The sequence below is a fragment of the Nesoenas mayeri genome (genome assembly GCF_963082525.1).
Source record: "Nesoenas mayeri genome assembly, chromosome: 14".
NCBI classification, from domain to species: domain Eukaryota; kingdom Metazoa; phylum Chordata; class Aves; order Columbiformes; family Columbidae; genus Nesoenas; species Nesoenas mayeri.
Window position 1 is genome coordinate 1,074,802 of NC_137556.1, and position 20,151 is coordinate 1,094,952.

At 44.9% G+C, this 20,151-nt stretch overlaps 1 protein-coding gene across 3 annotated transcripts in view; it reads left to right on the forward strand.

Moving 5' to 3' along the window:
* NR3C1 (nuclear receptor subfamily 3 group C member 1) overlaps positions 1-15,207 on the forward strand; it is a 55,752-nt gene extending 40,545 nt beyond the window's left edge. For all 3 annotated transcript variants that reach the window (XM_080353531.1, XM_080353532.1, XM_080353530.1), the window contains exons 5-9: positions 2,550-2,819; positions 5,495-5,639; positions 10,753-10,883; positions 13,341-13,498; positions 14,327-15,207. In XM_080353531.1, the coding sequence (XP_080209657.1) occupies positions 2,550-2,819; positions 5,495-5,639; positions 10,753-10,883; positions 13,341-13,498; positions 14,327-14,479 (857 nt within the window). In that variant the 3' untranslated portion in view covers positions 14,480-15,207. The remainder of the gene's footprint in view (positions 1-2,549; positions 2,820-5,494; positions 5,640-10,752; positions 10,884-13,340; positions 13,499-14,326) is intronic.
* Positions 15,208-20,151: the final 4,944 nt, after the last annotated feature.

Here is a 20,151-nt window from a genome sequence, read left to right on the forward strand (position 1 = left end):
CGGTAAGTTCTGTTGAAGAGGGAGGTGATGTGCGTATTGTGCTCCAGGATGCGCCATTCGAGTTGCCTTTCTGCACCGCAGAAATGAAAATGGAGTGACGTCTGATGTCACTTTCCGCATGGAGCCTGGAGCCCTTCCAGCTGTAGTCTGCTTGCCTGAATTTTGGCACAGAGATTCCTGGAGAACAGGGACTTTTTGGAAGATGAATGTTGTTATATAAGTTGTTGGAAAGGGAGGGGAAGCTGCTATGGCTGAGAGGAAAGAGAGATCTAGAAACGCAGCAACACAAAAATGGAAGAACCCAAACTAGTGTGAAATAGCAAAAAACAACCACGAAAATGACAATTTATCGAGCCGATCTGAACAGATGGTGAATTGATCGTGCAGAAGGACTCACGGAAAAGAAAACTGGAAGGCAGCATAAAGCGCGGAAGAGACAGAAAAAGATTTCCTTTATCTGGGCTGGTTTAGAGTCACAGTTCAGGAATTACTGTTGTTTAAGAGATCATTAAATTGGCATACTTTTTAGACAGGGATGTCTTTTTGAAGAGTTATCACGTGTATCCTCAGTGCTGAGCCAAAGCGGTTCCGTGGGCACTGGAACCGGGTTACCGGTCATTTCGGTTCCAGTCTGGTCTGTCAAACCCTTGGCCCTGCTCATCACCCTTTTCTGGAACTTTCTCGTTCCCGTTGCCTGGTTTTTTGTTAGTGAACTGGAGAAACATAAAACTATGAAGCCGTAGGTACCGGCAATGTGTACAGTGCTGGTATTTTGTACTCTAGCCTCTATTTCTCTGAGTGTTCCTTTCCGCTCTCATCATTAACTGACCCCAGGCACTCCTTGGCACTCCTCCTCGTTCTGATGTGTTTGAAAAAGAGATTAATTGTTAGGTTTTATGGCTGTAAAAAGCCATCTCATAATTTTTTAGCCTTTTCAGTTGCATTTTATAGTTAAGCTGTTGGCAATTAGTGGATTTTTTTTCCTGTCATCTTCATTTTGGATTTCTTTCCATTTTGGGGGCTCTGGTCAGAGCCCTTGCCCCGGCTGTGGCTGTGGCTGTGTCCCCCGCCTGCCGGGACCGTGTGGTGCCCCGTGTATCTATCTGGATTATCTTCTGTCATTGGCCCTGAGGAGCTGGCTTTAAATTTGTGGTATTTTTATATTTGGAAATAAATTGTAAAGAAATACCTTATCTCAACCTTCTTTTTTTTGTGAGTTACAACTATGTAGCTTAAGTCAGTCCTAGGAGCACAGCCTAATAAAAATTCTTGCATAAAACATTGTCTTATCAGATATACTTATTTTGACAATAATTTTACCAGACTTTCTGGGCTGGAAATACTCCACACCAGGTGTCTGCGTTAAGCTGGAGGTATGTGCATGGAGATTGCAGTCAAAAGTAGTTGGTTTGCTTTTGAGAACAAGGATAACAGGGCAAAAAATGCCAGAGTGTTGGAAAGATTTGGAGCAGCCATTTCAAAATTTAGATGAGTATAACAAGGAGCCTTTGCTGCAAGGAAATCAGTGTTGCTGTTCCCTCTTGGCAAAAGTGACCAGTGCATAAACCTTTGGGAAAATGCAATTTATACAAGGTCTATAGAGAATTTGTTATCTTGAGCAGTTTCTGTCCGGACCGGTGGGAGGAAGGAGGTCGGGAGGGGATTTTGTGTGTTGCAGAGCTACAGAATCGGGGCATTGCTGATTATTAAAGGTTCCAAATAGGTCAGCAGAAACTCTGAATGTGAAACTACATTACATGTTACTTTTATGTGCTATTGATTTAGCTCAGAAGTTCAGAACAGAAGTCAATGGAGCCCCAGCAGAGAACTGGGTTTTGCTCTGGTCCGGGTGCAGGACTCGGGTCCAGGAGCCCAAAGCCGGGCCGAGACTCCTTACTGACAATATCCTAATAAAACTGTGGCTCCAGCTTTTTGTAGTTTGCAGTTAACATCTCTGTGCAATGTTTTATTTATTTGGCCTATGAATTTTATGGTTTAATTACGCAGCAATGATTTTATGTGCAAGAGGGCTGGCAAGAGAAAAATCTCCTCCTGCCCAGCGTTTTCACAAAAATGTTTTCCCTGGCTCGAGAGATTGAGTAACTTCTTACCCATTGAATATGGTTTTTCCTTAGATGTATTCTTTCCTTTCTTCTGTATCCTTCTATACTTGGTATTTTAAGGGACTTATAAAGTGCGCGGTCCTGCCAATGTTTCCAAACAGGTGTGGTGCTGTGACATGAGGCTTCGCTGAAGATTTTGCATGTGGCAGAATGTGTAGGAGCAGTCCTTGTATTTGTGTCACTGACATTACAGACATTATTTGACATTTGGAAACATTAACGTAAAGGTGACTTACATTAAAATGTAAAATAGATAAGCTTAGTGAGAACTGAAGTGAAATTATTTATAGATTGATGAAAAGCTGTAAATGTTTCAGACGCCTGACCTGCCGGCAGGAAGCGAACGCGGCGTTTCCTCCGCTGCGCTTCTGCTGCCGCGCGGTCACTTTCCATTGCCTAACCTGTGCCCTACCCCTGCTTTCCTAGCTCGAAAAACCAAGAAGAAGATCAAGGGGCTGCAGCAGGCGGGCGCGCGGGACACGGCCGAGTCGCCGGGCAGCAAGAGCGTCGTCCCCGCGTCGCTGCCGCAGCTGACGCCCACGCTGGTGTCGCTGCTGGAGGTGATCGAGCCCGAGGTGCTGTACTCGGGCTATGACAGCACCCTGCCCGACTCCAGCTGGAGGATCCTCTCCACCCTCAACATGCTGGGGGGGCGGCAGGTCGTGGCCGCCGTCAAGTGGGCAAAGGCCATTCCAGGTAATGTGCAGATGCGCTGCTTACCAAATCCGCTCTTCTTGTTGTACTAGAGTCTGTCTCTTTATTTGGGAGCCTTCAAAGCTTTTACAGGTGAAGTTTTAGTAATATCTGGGCTTATTTGTGTCTTAAATACTTCTGGAGTGGAAAAGCAGAAAAAACCACAGATGTAAACACGTATTTACTGCTCGTATAAATTAGATCATTTTACTTGAACCCTCTGACCATTGAGTGTTAACATTTGTTTTGTTTTTAAAAGTAGAGAACTATTTTTATTAGCTCTAGTTCCACCTCTTAGATAATTATCTATTTTATTTATTGTTGTTGTTATTATTATTATTATTATTATTATTATTATTTTTATATTATTTTTATCAATGATGTTCTCTGGACGTTTGTAGACTGGTGCTGCAGTCCTGGCTTGTCTGGGCCTGCGTTCACAGGTGGTGCTGTTTTTACCCCCCCTCACCGTATCTGTAGTTCTTCCTCGACTGGGAACAGGCGTTGGAGTGTCTGGTCCATAGTGCAAGCCCAGGTGTCCGTTCTTTCCCAGGCTCTGTAGTTACACGACTGACGTGACTCACCTGCAGCAAGTGGAAGGTTTGTTGCTGGTTTGGCTCCACACAGTTGCCTTGCAGAAGTGATGTTGAATCTCAGCACTGGACATCACGCACAGTGTGTCCTTGGGAGAGGCCAGAGCCAAAAAACCCCTGAAGATCTGTTTATTCCCGATGGAACAGAGACCCGCGGTTTCCTCCCTTTCCCTCCTAGTGAGCACCGGTAGCTACCTGTGTGCAGAAACCCCAGCAAAGCCGCCTCCTTGGTGCATGTGCCGCCCAAGAATAACATCACATAACAGGTCTGCCAAAATCAAGAAGCCTGACAATGACATCTGTGAGTCATAATGGTGTCTCTTCCGAGGCAGGGGAAATAAATTAGCAGTAGGAAAGAATGACTAAACTGGAATACGTCCGTCCAGCAGAGCTGCGAGCAGAGATCGGTGTGTGTGAGGGCTCGGTGCCGCGGGCGTTAGCGGGACGGGGGCCCTGCGCACATCCAGCCGTCCCCACAGTGGGCTTTGCAAACAGGAGCTTCGGTACTGATTTTATACAAGAGTTCTGTGTTCACAATCTCTTCTGGACAATTTCCCTCATTAGACAAACCCTTCGGGTTACAACATGTGCTATTAATGAAAATGCCAATCTTCTCTTTAATAATTATATTAACAGGAACGATGCTTAGCAGTTCTTATGTTCTCTTTTGGTTGCTGGAGTGGCTCTTCGTGGGGTTTCGTGCGTACCCCTGGGGCTGCGCACCGTCAGACACCGTGTGCCGGCACTGATTGCCGAGCCCTTTAGCTGGGATTGCAAAATAATCTTCTCCTGAGGAAGGTTTGAGCAAAGATTTCAAGGCTTAACCCAGTAAGGCTGAAATAACTTTGAAACACTTTGTTCGTATTTTAAAAGTAGTAAATAGTAGTTACTGCTGTCTCCAAAGTCAGAAGCTGTTGTAGAAGTTATCAGCCATACCAAGTTTTGTTCTGTATTAATTCACTGACCGCTGTCTGTTTAAACACCTGCAGGAAGCAGCGCTGCAGTGAGCTCGTCAGAGAACAAACCATTAATGAAACTGAATAAAATCAACTTCAGTTCAGACTCTAATGGTTCGATGTGGCACAGTACTGTCTTGCTGCACGTAGGTGCGATCTTACAGAACTAGTGTTGCAAGTTAAAGCTGTTTAAGGGACCAGTTTTCAGATTTCACACATTTTCTCATTGTTTATTTGGTGCTATTCCTTCTACATATTCCTAGAAGATTAGAAGCAGTAAACAATGGTAACTCACGTGATAGAGATTTTGTAAGTTCAGTGTACAATTGCTGTTGAATAAGAACAAAATTTGACATTAAACCATTTATTGTCTCTCAAAAACTCAGAAGATCCTGTTAAACATCAGGGTTGTCAGCGCCCAGGGCTCTGTGTGCATGAGCTTTTGTACATGGGCTGCTGAGAATTTATTTTGCAAAGTACAGATTCAAGTGTGACTATAATGTATAGTGCAAAGTGCAAGAGTTACTCTTTCTGTTGCTCTCTTCTGCTTATTTTTCTATGTTATGTATGTTTTGTATGGTTGACAGTAACACATTGAAACCAGCTCAAGATTGAGTTATACCGGAGCTGTCTATTCGAACCTTTCACGTCTCTACATAGTCCTATTGTCCAGAAGACGTAACTGGAGTCTTATGGTTATAAATGCTTCATTTCTACATCTGCAAAATTTTGCATATACAAAGGATTCCTTATGGTGTCCTGAGTGTTTCAGTGTCACTTCAGTGGCTGGAAAATAGCATTGAAATTTTGTACCCCCTTTGAAGTGGAGGGTGTTTTGTCTACCAAGAACTTGCTCAGAAGAAACCTCTTACTGTTCTAATTTCTTTTTTTCTTCCACCAAAAAACCTAATCTGAAATACTTGACTGCATCAGGTGATTGTAATATGGCAAGAAATGTGGTTGTTCCATGTAGAATCATCACAGTTACAGAAATTGTAGTCCAAGTGGTAATCTAGCTTGACAACGCTGAGGTTGCACAGCAGATCAGCGCGGTCCTTCGCCAGCTTAGGGGAGTGTTCCTCTTCTTTTTGCTACTAACACTGTCACGCCTCAATTGTCATTGTTCCAGGTTTCCGAAATTTGCATCTGGATGACCAAATGACCCTCCTGCAGTACTCATGGATGTTCCTGATGGCCTTTGCTTTGGGCTGGCGATCATACAAGCAGTCCAATGGAAACCTCCTGTGCTTTGCACCAGACCTGATCATTAACGAGTAAGTGGGCCGAGGTCGTTCTGGTGTGCCCGGGTGGCTCCGGGCTCCGCGCAGCGTTTCGGGATTTGCGCTGGAGGGGTGCATCCCAACCTCTTGCAGAGATCGCTGATCAGTCTGCCATGTGCAACTTGTTTTCTGTTAGCGGGTTGCTTAGAGTTTTTAAGTAAGTCAAATGAAAGAAAGGTGTTTTAGAGATGAAGCGTGTTTCCATCAAGAAGTTTTTGTGGGAGGTGTGTGTACTAAAATGTTCCATGTTGTGACTGTTCTTGCACCTTTCATTATGATCATTCTAGTAGAGCCAACACAGTTGAAGATAAGAGTATATCTGGTATGGAGAGAGAAGTCTGGCAGACTGCACGACGTTCTGTGTGTTGTGTAAGGTGCCAGTGTGGTCCCACCAGAGCGCTTGGCCAGCTAAACATCTCCATCCCAGCCTCACTGAACTCTGGCTAAAACAACAAGGACTTGACGGACTTTTCTTTTTTGTTGAACTGTGTTATCAAGTGTCCAAGGAAGTTGAATTTGCTAGAATATTTGGTCATCTCTTTTCTTGCCCCACACATCGCTTTGCTCATAGTGTTCAGATTCTGGATTAGTTGCTGAAAATACTCTGTAAATCCTTGAGCTTGCTGGCCAGAGCCATTACAAATCCCGCTTACCCATCTGCAGGTTCCAGTCCATTGGATGCTATTGCTATGGATTTGACGTTGTTTTGGTTCATGAAAGGGCCAGTGCATTTGTTGGGCCTGAAGCCAATAAATACAGTGACTGTGCCTCTGACACGTGCAATCACTGAGCATTTATAGCATCACAATTTCACTGGCAATAACTTGAAAAGTGATGCAAGTGTTCTCCATGTCTGTTTTGCTGTCTCTAAATGGGGGCAATACTAATCCCTTCGGGCATCTTTTCAGACCCGAGGCTTAATATTTTTGTTCCTGTTGCACTTCAGTATCAAATCTCCCAAATCTCAGTTGAAAAAAAACCAGTAATTCTTACATTTTCTATGAGATCAGCCATTTACATTTCAGATGAGTTCTTTTGAATGAATATTTATTAACTTCATTTTTTCAATGTAAATATTTTCCCAGGCTTTTATGAACTGTAATCCTTTCTTTATCATAGATATTTTCTTAAAAAAAGTTGAGGAGTAGGTGAGGAATGAGGGTCCACTGTACTTACGTTTATTAAAGTTCTTAGAATATGTCTCTGGAGTAAAATAGTCTCCATGTGCTGGAACTGAAATAATTGATATTGTCACTAATAAGCATAATAACATCTAATTTGCTTTCGGTCGGAGGGCTCCTGCTGTTTTATCAGCGGGTCAAGAGCACAGAGCTTTGCAGCCTCGGCTGTGTCGGGACTGCTCAGAAACCCGCAAGGGTGATCCCGTTACACTAAATATTACAGTTTTGGTCCATAAATTGTTTATCAAAAGGACGTTTGTTTTCAGTGAAGCACGTGGAACCGCAGTCTGTTCTGTTCTCCAGCTCCCCGTACAACTCTCTGGTCGTAACTTTTTCTGTGCCACTCCTCGGTAACGTCAGCCTGAGACCCGCCGGGTCCCGGCCAGCACGCGGAGCCCCTGCGAACGCCGGAGCGGCGCCGGGACGCGGGGACACGAGACAACAGCGCACCTGGATGTTCAGTGTCAGCTGTGTGACTTTATTTGACATAAGAATCAGATATTCTATAAACCTGGTAACCCTTATCAAATAAATAGGTAAAGCAGCATCCTCCAAACGTCCAAACAGCTCCATTATTTGATAATTCTAAAACCAATTCTAATATTAATAACATTACAGTGAGTTCTCTGGAATAATAGGAAAAGAGTGACTTTCCCTCATAAGTTTTCAAGCTCGATTCCACTCAGTACAGTCACACGTAGGTGGTTGGCGTGTAACCGAACAAGAACCTTCATTTTGCCTGTCTGAGAACCAGGGTCACGGTTATTTTTGCAGTTAACTGCAGCTGTCTGCATCAGATTTTTGGCTTCCTGTTGAGCAGTTTCAGGTTTCTGTGTGCAGATAAGGAGGCAGGAGTTGCTCAAACTGGTAATTTCTGAGATCTGCAAATGACATTTCTCCAAGTCTGTTCTTTATGGGAACATTTTTCATTTGTAACTAAGAATTTGTTCTGCCTTCCTATCTGCTAATTGCGGTTTCAAAGCAGTGTTGCAGTGGAGGGCTAGGACAGAATGACGGGCCTTTACCCACACCTGTAGGAATACAGCAGTTCGGGAGCGCTGCCGTCTCCTCCCACAGCTTCACATTGACCACGTACTTGGTTTTTTTAAATGGAAAGGTAAAGAGTTGGAGGACTTGGCGAGAGCCCGCGGGCCGCACCGCGCTGAGCTCCCCGAGCAGACCTGCGCCGCGGCAGCCGCACAAAATGGGGGTGATGTCCACAGGGTGGGTTTTCAATTCTGGTGGGTAATTTGAGTTTACACATCCAACAAAATTGTATGTATCCTGTTATGCTATAGGTGATAAACACGTCACGGGGTATGTGGAATTGCACATACTCAAATCTCAGGATGAATTTTTAAAATATATTTAGCCTATTTTTGACACCAAAGATTCCTTTCATTTTATTTAATAGCAATTAACCCTCAGAAGGATCATGAGAACAATACAGGTCTGATGTGAATCAGGTGAGGCTGCGTGGCCGGGGACAGGGACAGCCCATCGCAGCAGAGCACACAGTGCCCTGCCCTGTGTCAGTGCCGTGCTTACAGATAGCTGCCGTTACTTCCATTTCAATTTTCATTAGTTTCATATGAGCTTCTAGAAACCATTTATTTTGTTCGGTTTCTGAGCTTTAAAGACTTGTCCTCATGTTTGGTACAATTCAGCATCTTCAGCTTCAGGATGAGAAATTCTTTGGCTTCGAAGGCTTCCCTGAGCTTTGGTGATTTCAAGGGCACAGCTGCAAAGTATTTTTGCTTAAGATTGAGTTCTTTATGGGGCTAAAAAGACTTTCTCTAGTTCCATGTATGTGCTGGAGCATCTGAGCAACATCAATCCTGCGTTTATCCCTCTCCAGCCCTGCCCAGCACTACCCTACGTAGTCACAACTCACAGCGATAGGGAGGAGCGAGATCCACGAGCTCATGTTGATGCTTTTCAAAAAATGTGTGTAACTGGGCTGCACGTCAGGAACCCGTCTGACCCCTGAAGGGGTTTGTCATGCTACGCTTGCAGCTGACAGATCCTTAGCATTTATAAATATCTCACCGTGAATGCACAAAAAGCTGCCCAGAAGTCAGTGGGTTTGTTCAGCTCGGTGCTCAGGTAGCTCTGGCTGCGGCGGTGCTGAATGCCGCTATTCATTAGCACCATCGGGGATGCCGCCGTAATTGAATTTTCCGAGTATCATTGATGCAGTCTGTGGTGGGAAAGAGAATTAAACTCTGTTCGTCTTAAGTCTTGAGCTGGCAGCGTAGTTATTTGACCAGCCTTCTCCGAAAAACTGACTATTTATTGAATATGCCATTTTTATGTCTATACTCCTAGAATTTATTTGGAGGGGGAGGGAAGAAAAAAGTACATTGGCTCATGTATTTGAGTAGTGTTTATCACATTTTGGATACCCTAAGTTAATAAGTCTGATAGGGCTGGGTAGGGTGGATTATAATGTTGCTGCGATATGAAATTATTTCCTATAGCATTTGTTGAGTGCTCGGAGGTTCACCATCCATCTCACGGGGTCTTTTCTGAGGTTGCTGCTAACAAAAGGAGAAGAAATCAGATACTTACAGAACAAGGTGGTTCCAATTGGATTTGATGTGCGAGCACTAAAGCAGTGTCTGCAGGAAGGGCAGATCTTGGGCATGATTGCCTTGGTTTTTGGTTTTGGGGTTTTTTTTGGTTGGTTTTTTTTAAATTTTTTTTTTTATTATTATTTTTTTTATTTTGTTTTTCTTTTTCCCCAGGACCGCAGTTTGCATACTCTCGGTATTACCAAACTCTGCATGTCTTCATACAGATTGTCAGGCTGGCGGCGGTGATTGCGTTTGCAGCAGATGGAAATAAATGACAGGCCGACCCATTTCCCAATGTTTATTTTAACCTTGTGCCCAGAAATGGCGATAGTTTTCCATGAGGAAAACTGCTGAGCCCTGTCATAGAATGTGCTTAAGTTACTCAATTTGAAGTGTGTAAGATGCCCTTTGATACAGCCCAGAGGGTTTAGGAGAGAATTTGCCAAATGGCCCAATAATGGCTTTGTGCCCAGTGCCCTGAGAAACACCCCACGGCTGAGCATCTGACACTAGTTTCCCTTATAACTTACACCGGGATTCAGTTTTGTGTGTGTCTTTGTTTAGATTATAATGCTGAATAGGTGACGTCTTAGGAAAGGTGACACATCATTAATGAAAAGTTAATTGCTAACATCACTGTAGGGACATTGTGTAGTCGTCACACTGGAATTGTACTATTGAGCCTGTCTTTTGCTGTACAAAAGCTCACATGGGAAAGCGTGAATCTCTCCCGCACTCTTCAGAACTAATCTGGTCGTGTTTATTTCCCACCCAAAGCCGTAATGGTGCCGTGTTCACAGTAACCAGCTGTAAAAGCACATGGAAAGGGGTTGCTGCTTCAGCCGAGGTGCTAAAGAAAAGAAGGAGCTCCAGTCTTGGTGCAGGATTTCATTAAAATAGAAAACTAAAAGGAAAAAATCATAAATACATCATATTTGTCATTCTGATTCCAAGGAAGTGTGTTCCAGGGTTTTCCTTTCGTTGTCTACATGTCTTTCCATTTATAATTAGAAACTTTATTATTACCATATAAAGGTATCAACATTTAATTGTTCTTTCTAAGAACATAAAAGGAATATGAGAAGTATGAAGAAACTTTGGAAATGGAGAAGTTATGGCAAGTTGAAGCAAATCACTAGTGAGCAAATATGTATTAAATTTAGGTGGACGTCTCAAAGATATTGAAAGAATTAGAGAAATCTCATCTCATGTCTTACTCTAGCATGCCATCATGGGCCTTCATATGGACTACATGCTTTGGGACTGCAAGACGGGTCCTGAAAACTTAGATGTAGCATTTTTAGGTAGCTAGACAGACATTTAACTAATTTTTCTCTTCTTATTTCTTAGGCAGAGAATGAATCTACCCTGTATGTATGAACAATGCAAACACATGCTTATGGTTGCACGAGAGCTCTCGCGGCTTCAAGTCTCCTATGAAGAGTATCTCTGCATGAAAACGTTGCTTCTCCTCTCTACAAGTAGGTGAACAGTTCCATACCTATGTGAACAACGTAAGTTTGACACGCCGGTATTGAGTGTGCACATGTAGTTTAAAATTGTGTTTAGGTATCTTACAGCAAATAGAAGACAAATTGTTCTGCTTGGCACCTGATCATATAGAGTTAGTAAAGGCAGTTCTGCTTTTAGCAGATACGAGACGTTCATGCAAAGATATTACGGATTGTGTTCAAAACTTGCCAAGTCCAACAGAGGGGCCCAGCTCAAAATTGGAATTCAGAAGTATATAAATCACAAACTGGCTGGGGAGTTCAGGACCCAGCGAACCAGGCAAAGCTGTGACTTTGTGCCTATAACATACCTTACAAAACCAAATAAACCACATGTGGAACAAACAAAAACGCCCAAAGAAAACACACCAAAGCCACCACCCGTGAGGAAGTTCTGAGCCGGTGAAGCAGTTTCTCCCCAAAGAAGTTCCCAAACTCCCCCAGAACTTATTTAAAATTAATGAAATACAATTATAGTTTTTTTGCATTTGCATCTAAAAAGTATATGGTAGATTTCCAGTAGATATTGTGAGATAGATTTATCTAACATACCAAAGCTACTCAAATATCGAATATACTACATGATGGTTTTTATGTGTTCAGTAGAATATGCTGTAGTTAAAACAAGTCACAGCTTAGTGAAATTCTGTTGTCTGTACTGATTAACAACAAATAGTTTAAATATTTTAGACAGTTCATTACACCGAGGGCTCAAACGTTCCTTATCTTGAATATTTCCAGCGAATGGCAGCGTTAATTCCTGTAAACAAGTGAGGACTCGGTGGCTTTGGAAGGCAGGAGCAGAGGAAGGTGGGGGCGGTGGTGGGCAGTGCGGCGGTGCCGGTGCCGGTGCCGGTGCCGGTTTGGGCGCAGGCGGCACCGCGGCCGAGCCAGCACGGGACAAGGGCTCTTTCCACAGGAAACCTGCGGCTCCATGCTGCCCCGGGCATTGTAGGAACTTGAAACTGCCCTGAAACTGCCAATACAAAGCAGTTTCTGAAACCTCTCCCGAAAATTCCTGAGGTGTGTTGGCTGTGGTGCTGGGCAACTTTCCTTCCAGCAACTGGAAATTCCCTTAAAGGAGTTTCCATGGCAGAAATGGGGAAGAGACTCCACTCGCTGAATTAAGCCCATTCACCAGTGAGGTGTGGCAGGCATCGACATTAACCAGCAGAATGCCTCTTTGTTGTATTTACAGTGAAAGACAATGTATTTTCACATTTCTTTTCGAGTTACATACATTGTGTACATCATGGAACTTGTGAAAATTGAATAGCTGAAATTTATGGAGTGGGTTAGCCCATAACTTGACAATTTTAATTTGCGCTTATTGTGTTTCTGTGTAAGTTTGCCAAGAGAAGAGGAAGAAGAGGAGTGAAACAGGGATGCCGTGCAGTCCAGACACATAGCTCACACATAGATGTAGCTCACAGACCTTTTCCATTTAAATCATTGAAGCAAGACTTGACACGTTGTCATCTCCCATGCAGACAAGGCAGATAAGATACTTCACTCGAACATCTCACAGATGCTGACAGTGCAATGAGGGCTGGGTTTTTGTAAGGAAGGGATCGTCCCTTGATGGGACACTTTCGGTCGGCTTTGCCTCAGGTCTCTCCTTTATCCTCAGCTCTTTCCATTTGCTTCACCAAGGCAATCAAAGGCTTCAAATCAAGCACCTTAAAGACCGCTGGAGTCCATATGCTCGATTTGTCCTGCTTTATTGACTAGTCCTTGGCCTCCAGAAGGACTGTCCCAGTAGGAGAATGGAGACACAGGGACTGAATGAGGGTTTGAGTCTGACTCAGTATGGGCTTTGGTCCCCAGACCTCGGGTTTCCAGCCCGCAGCTGCTCGGCCGTCGCCGTCACGACACCCACTTCTGTTCCAAGAAGCTCCCGCCTGCCTTGGGCCGTTGGGTTGTTGTCCAGTGTCTGTCCTTGCCTTGCCTGGGCACGTTATTTGATCCACATCGGGAGGGTTGGAACGAGGTGACATTTCAAGGCCCCTCCCGAGCCAGCCCATCCTGTGATCCTGTCCTTGGGCTTCCTTGGCACACACCATTTTTGTGGAATCTTTCCAATGTCGTGTTTCCGCAGACACTGAGGACACGGGCGCTCCAGCCCTGGTGCCTCCTCATCAAGGCACTTCCAGGCCTTAGTGTTGTTGCCTCCATGGTCCGGTTCCCTTCGCTATATTTCTCGTTGGTTACCTTTGGGGTTTTTTAAATGGTTATTTTAGTTTTGCCAGCAGTCCTATGTTAATTGTTTGGTGAGTCATCTGACTCAGTTTTTACTCCCTTCCCTTGTCTCTCTGCTGTTATATCATTAAATCCTTTTTCTTCTTTTCGTAACTACTGTAAGAGAACTTAAATAATGACACAATTCATAGATGTATAATGTCTTAAAGGTTCGTATCAATGTTACAGTTCCTAAGGAAGGCCTGAAGAGCCAATCTTTGTTTGAAGAGATCCGTATGACCTACATTAAAGAGCTGGGAAAGGCCATAGTGAAAAGAGAAGGGAACTCAAGCCAGAACTGGCAGCGATTTTATCAGCTGACTAAACTGTTGGACTCTATGCATGATGTAAGTTTTAGACAAATGTGTAGACATTCCAGATAAATAAGTTTAGGGTTATGACAGTAATCTTCTTTATCCTTTTTTTAATGTATTTAAGGGGATATCTATCGGGAGGGGGGCGGGCAGTCATGCTCCCCTGCTGCCTAACGAAAGGGTTATTGAAAGAGGTGAATGTGGTGCTTTCAGACCACTTTTGCAGTGGGCTCCACAGCAATTAATTTTGTAATTCATGTAATTTTTAGTGTCTTCCGTTTTTAAAAATCATGTTGCTTTAAAATGGAGGACCTCTGAAATGTTAAATGTCTCTGCAGTAGTAGCAGATGTTTGAAGTTTAAAACCAGTAGTATCTTAGAGCCAAACTGTTCGAGAACCTACGGAATTGCTTGAAATTGCGTTAAAATAACGCATCCGTGCTATTTTTAGTAGTAGCAGTGGTCCAGTTTTGCGAGGAATTCCAGAATTCAGGCTGTCTCCTTTCGTGGCTTGTTCTCTAAGTTGTGCATACGGTACAAAGCAGTCCAGGTGATGCTTAAGCTGGGTAAGGCAAGGGAAGCTCTGACACCGCCAAGTTAGTGTCTCAAGCACCTGGAGAGATCCCACTGAGCTTCTCCATACGTGTGCTTGTTATCTGCTAGAATGGGAATTGCTACAACATCTCTTGGGTACGGTCTGTTCTCTTGTTTTGCATTAGTGTGCCATTTGCAAGAGTTAGTGCTGAACACGAGGATGGCGGTGCACGTCGCCCGCGCTGCCGTCGGGAGAAAGGAGGGATGGAGGTCAAGAGTGTTTCTGCGTGTATGTGCTGGAAGTAATTCTTTGCTTTGTCACTTGTAGGTGGTTGAAAATCTTCTGAGCTTTTGCTTCCAGACATTTTTGGATAAATCCATGAGTATCGAGTTCCCGGAGATGTTGGCAGAAATCATCAGCAATCAGATACCAAAATATTCAAATGGAAATATCAAGAAGCTCCTATTTCATCAGAAGTGACTGCCTTAATACAAAAGGGTTGCCTTAAGAAAACGTCAAATGATAGCTTTTTTTTTGTAAAGAGAAAAACCTACCAGACTTGTTAATTTTGTCCTTGCAGCGGTGTTTCTTTTGTAATTATGCACTACATGTGGTTTACAGAGGGCCAAGGTTTAGGCTGGAGAAGCAGCGACTTTCTCATGCTCGGTAAACAGCTGGGGAGAAGGGCAAGGAGAACGAATGTCCCGGTCAGAAATGGTGTCTCTCCCCGCGCGCACCATCCATGGATGATCAAACCACCAGTGGCAGGATCTGAGGCTGTGTTATGAACATTCTGCTAATTAATTTCTGCAGTTGGCTGGAGACAATTTTCTAGGCTTTTTCTTTTTTTTTTAAGGTGTTTTGGATTTTTTTTAAAGCTAAGGTAGCATTTTGGTTTATGCATGTAACCTGAAGAAAGTTTACAAGTGTATATCAGAAAAGGGAAGTTGTGCCTTTTATAGCTATTACTGTCTGGTTTTAGCAATTTCCTTTAACTTTCTATACCGTGAACTCGGCTTGTTCATTTTTTCTTACATAATTTTTTTGTAATACTTCAAGATGCCTATTGTACAGCTGGTTTTTTAAGGTGGGGCAGCTCGTAGCTTTCCTCAATGACCTCTAGACGTTAATCCGTGAGTATGTTCATGTGAGAATGGGTTGGGCTTTTCTAACCCAACAGCTTTCAGCTGTCAGAGTGACCATAGAGATTTGGCATTTTTAAGGGCCAGGGTGGGTGGGAGAACGTCTAATTTAAATCTAATTTAAATAGATGCGAATGAAACAAACACTTTTGGTATATGTGCAAACGTGTTGGATATGCAGATTCATAGAAAATTAACCCAGTCCTAACTGGATGTAAATGAGCAGGTTATTTTATATATTGAAAAAAAAAAAGCCTGATTTTTGCATATGATGCAACAGCCATAGCTATAAGAGTCATGGGCTGCATTGATGCCAAGAAGATCAGTCCTGACTGCCCATCAGGAAATTTTCAGGAAAATATGCATAGCTTAAGAGAAGTTTACCTATGTGTGGAGAAACTCACATTTTCTATACACTTAAATGTCCCGTTGTACGAGTACGTGTGGCCAAGCGCCACCGACTCGATAGGCAGCCGTGGCGCGGCGCCCGGCGGCGGGTTGGGTTCCGTTCTGTGCCGGTCCTGGGTGCCGTTCCCGCGGCGCGGGCGGCGGAGCGCGCTGCGCACACCCGCACTCTGAACTCGTGCGTTTCGACCCCTTTCCCGTCCCGCGCGTCGCCCGCGGCTTCGCCCGTGTTGCGCGGAGCTGCAGAGCGCCGCCGCTGCCGCCGCGGCCGCCGCGCTCCCGGAGCCGTCGGTCGACCTTGCTGTCTTTGTAAGGCTGCGTCCCCGTCCCCACCGACTAGCGTGCCATAAAGCCCCCATAGGTCTTGTGGACTTCTCCTTGTTGCCATTGATAACTATATTTTAAGAGGTTTAGAAGCTGTAGTAGCCTTTTCTACGTGCACCTTAACAATTTTCTGTATCTCGAAATTGAAATATTTACTAAGCCACTCTAAAATTTGATTTTTACTCAAAGTGGCCAGATTATTTGTGTAATAGAAATGAGAAAGATCATCTGATAAAATAAATAACCTAATATATTTTTATATTTAGTTATAGTTTCAAATATGTATAATCGGTATATTCGTGATCCGAGAAAAGAAGGGAAGGGCTACTGCAGCTTTAAAAGCAATTTATTAAATGATTGTAAAATAGCTTGTATAGTGTATAATAAGGATGATTTTTAGATGACAGATTGCTTTATCATGATACATGTAATTATATTTTTTGTAGGGGTCACAAATATGCTGAATGGTAACCCGCACCCGCTGTGGTTTGTCTGGAGGTAGCACTGAGGGCATCGGTGTTCAGTATCCAAAGAAATTCTCTGTGTAGGAAGGAAAACCTGTGTCCGGTGGATGGTTTGGGGGTTGATTTCGTGTTTCTTAGATCACTGTGTAGCAGCTGGAGGTGGAGCTCGGCGGGAGCGCCGGTGTCCGTGTGGCTGGGGACCGCGCGGCCCGGCGCTGAGCCCGACCTGCGGCCGCGCCGCGGTGTGTGTGTGCACAGCGGCCCTGGGCGCCGGGTGATGCGCACACCGCCGTGCCACCGCAGCGAAGCAGCTCGAAGAACGTGGCAATAATCCGCATACAGGTACCAGCAATATGTAAATAGAGAGCGTAGGTTGTTCACAATGCACTAGTACGTTCCTGTTGTTCAGCAAAAGCTTGTTTCCAAGAGGAATAGGAAGGTAAATTTTCATCCTTTCTTAAATCTCTTTTTGAATGTCATATCTATTAAAAACAAAGATACTATATTCAGAACTTTGGAGTAAAACATCATCTTTAATAAAAAAAACCCAATAATTCTCTTCTCTTTGAATGATCTGTAAAGAACATGTGCATTTTGTAGCACTGAAGGTAAAGTTCAGCATTTTAATGATGACGTTCAGCCCAGCTCGATGGAAACATTCAGGTGCCCGTTGGAGGAGCAGATAGGAGCTGCCGTCTGCTTGGGTTTGGGTGCTGTGGGGAGAACCTGCGTCCCCAGAGACCTCGATCAGCGCCCACGCGAAGGAGCGTGTGTGTGTGTGTGTGTGTGTGTGCGTGTGAGCAGACGTTTGTGCATCTGGACACGCAAAGATACAACACTTCTATTTTTTTGCCAGCAAGAAAGTAACCACAGTGAACAAACGATCACCGTGAGAGCTGATAATGTAGGAGAAGAGGCTCTGCCCCGTTTTGTCTGTGTGCCTGTATGTGCAGTTTTAGTTATGGGTTTAAGGAAAAAAAGAAGAGACTGTGATGTTGTCAGAAAGCGATTGTCCGAGCGACTGTCCAAGTGATTGTCCAGGCGATTGTCCAAGTGATTGTCCCGTGCGTGCCGTCGAGTCCGAGCGTCCCCAGTGCCGTGTCGCTGTGTGCAGCGAGGAGCCGCGTCCGCGTCCGTGCGGCGGCTCCGGACACCGCAGGGAGAGTCCGACCGGGTCCCTTAGTGCCTTATCACAAAGTGCACGAGTCCGCGGGGGCCGGGGCAGCTCCGACCCCGGCCGGGGTGGCCTTAGCGGGGCGGGGGTGGGACAGAAAAGCGGAGGAAGTGCCTGGATGAGCGTGAGGAAGCCCCGTCCGGCGGGGCAGCGAGCGAGGCCGGGGGCGGCGTGCGGCGGAGCGCTGAGCTCCGTCCTGCGCTCGGGGCCGCGGGCTCACATAGGAACCACGTTCTAGGAAAGGGCGCTGGAGCCTCTTCCCGCGGCGAGCGGCTCCGGCGTCCCAGGAAAGGCTGTTGTGTGTGAGAACATCCCCACCTCCAACTAACTCGCATAACAGCATAGAGTCAACGCTGTGTCATTATTCTATTTTGTATATTAAACGAAGGGTATATACTGGCGACAAATCCTATATCATACCGCTGTATGGCATTATTAAAAAAAAAAATCATTATTTTTATCACAGTAATTTTAGCATAAAAAAATTAAACCAGTGACTCCTGTTTAAAAATAAAAGTTGTAGTTTTTTATTCATGCTGAATAATTCTGTAGTAACGAGTCTGTAGTTTTCACCTACTCAGTGAAATGTTGGACTGTAAAAGCTTGTGTGGAGTTGTTGAACATTTATTTTTTCATTTAAATTTGCTGTTCTGGTAATACAAAGCCACACATTTGTACAGAAGTTGCAGTAAATGTGAGCCATTTACAGCAATGCCGAATAATGGACAGAAACCATATAATAAAACTCTGTTTTTTTCATTAACTGGCTCCAAAATGCTTTTGTAGCGTTGTTGCTGTGTGCCTGGCAAAGGTTGGTTCTGACGGCCCCGTCAGCTCGTTGATGTTGTTTTCATTATTCACCTCATATGCAAAAATTATCTATGCTAACGTTAATTATTGCTGCTGTAGTTCTAGAGCGGGAGAATTTCTTATAATTCAATTCAGATTAGCAGTTTAATTGGCAATCGTGACTCGCGGTGCCTGCACCTTGCGGATTTGCCGTTGCATCCATAACGTCCATTTTCTGGGGTCTGAACCGCAGTTTTCTATTCAATCCAAAGGCAGGTGTGCGTGCGTCTGAGCAAACTGCCCCGGCCGCACGTCACGCAGGCGTCAGCAGCACGTGAAACCAGGAGAAACAGCACAAACTGCGAAGGAAAAGAATGAGACTTCATCTAAAACGTATTTTGTTACGGCAGTGTTTCTTTACCATTTGATACTTGTCAGAAGGTTCATAAAAACTTACCAATGCAGGTACTGGATGCCAGAAAGTTTGTGATGGAAGGAAAACAAAGTGTAATAGAACAGAAGTGTCATAGAAAGGCTGGGGAGGCGGCGAGGGCAGAGCCGGGGCTGGGATGGGGCTGGGACAGCGACCGGGATGGGTGAAGCTGCCCAGGGCCAGCTCGGGACTGAACCGAGCGTGTGGAAACTATGTCCCATGTTGGCCACGGTGAGCAGAGCCCATGTCGGCCATGGTGAGCAGAGCCGCGTTGGCCATGGTGAGCAAAGGCCATGTTGGCCATGGTGAGCAAAGGCCATGTTGGCCATGGTGAGCAAAGGCCATGTTGGCCATGGTGAGCAGAGCCGCGCTGGCCGTGGTGAGCAGAGCCACATCAGCCATGGTGAGCAAAGGCCACGTCGGCCATGGTGAGCAGAGGCCACATTGGCTGTGGTGAGCAGAGCCACATCAGCCATGGTGAGCAGAGCCGCGCTGGCCGTGGCGCGCGGTGGAGACCCCGCGGCTGAGTCTTGCAGCCCCAGAACAAAAAAACTGCCACAAAATTCCTTTCCTGCCACGTGACCATTTGAGTTTCTAAAAAGCAAAATATATTCAAACCACCACTAAATCCAGCTGCTGATTTTTTTCCCTGCACACAGTTCATGCCTTTGCCCCATTGAATAGCGCTGTGAGATCCGTGCTGTAATAAAATCTCGTTTAGGAGCAACATGAAATGCCAACTTCCCAGCAGGGAAGGATTTCTTCGAATTGTTTGCAATTATAGCAAAGGCTTACATAACCATCACGGTGGTGCTTTCCAAGGTAGGTGGCTGCAGAGGGGGGTCAGAGGCACAACAAGAACAGGATTGATGATAACTACATTAATTCGCGCAACAACTGTGCAAAGATGCTCTAAGAAGATCCACAACCCAAGGTGCAATCGCTTGCTTGGGCTCTGTCTTCATCTTCAGGAAAACTGGGAGAAACCCAGCATGAGACTGAAATTTTTCACGCTATCCCAATTAAACGGTGGCAGTTTCAGAATGGTTTGGAAAAGATGCCATTAAATGCCATTTTTACAGTCCTGTCATTTAAGATTTCCAGCCCGAGCGCTCTGGATTCTCGTTTGCCTCCGGCACAACGTGCTGGTTTACCTCTGCTGGTCCCCTCGCCCCGTCCTCCCCTTAGTCCCGGCCTTGGCCACACGCTAAGCCCAGCCCAGGAGCTGAGACCTCTCATGAGTATCTTCAGGGGCCTTTTTTTGTTTCCTTGGCAAGATTACTGATGATTTCACTTATTGGTGGACTTACTTGAAAATATACAGGACATGTACATTTCAAAACAAAAAAGTGTAAATACCTGGTGTGGCTGGAGGGGCAGGAACGAGAGAAACCTCCAAAGGGGGGGTAGAAAGTTCATTC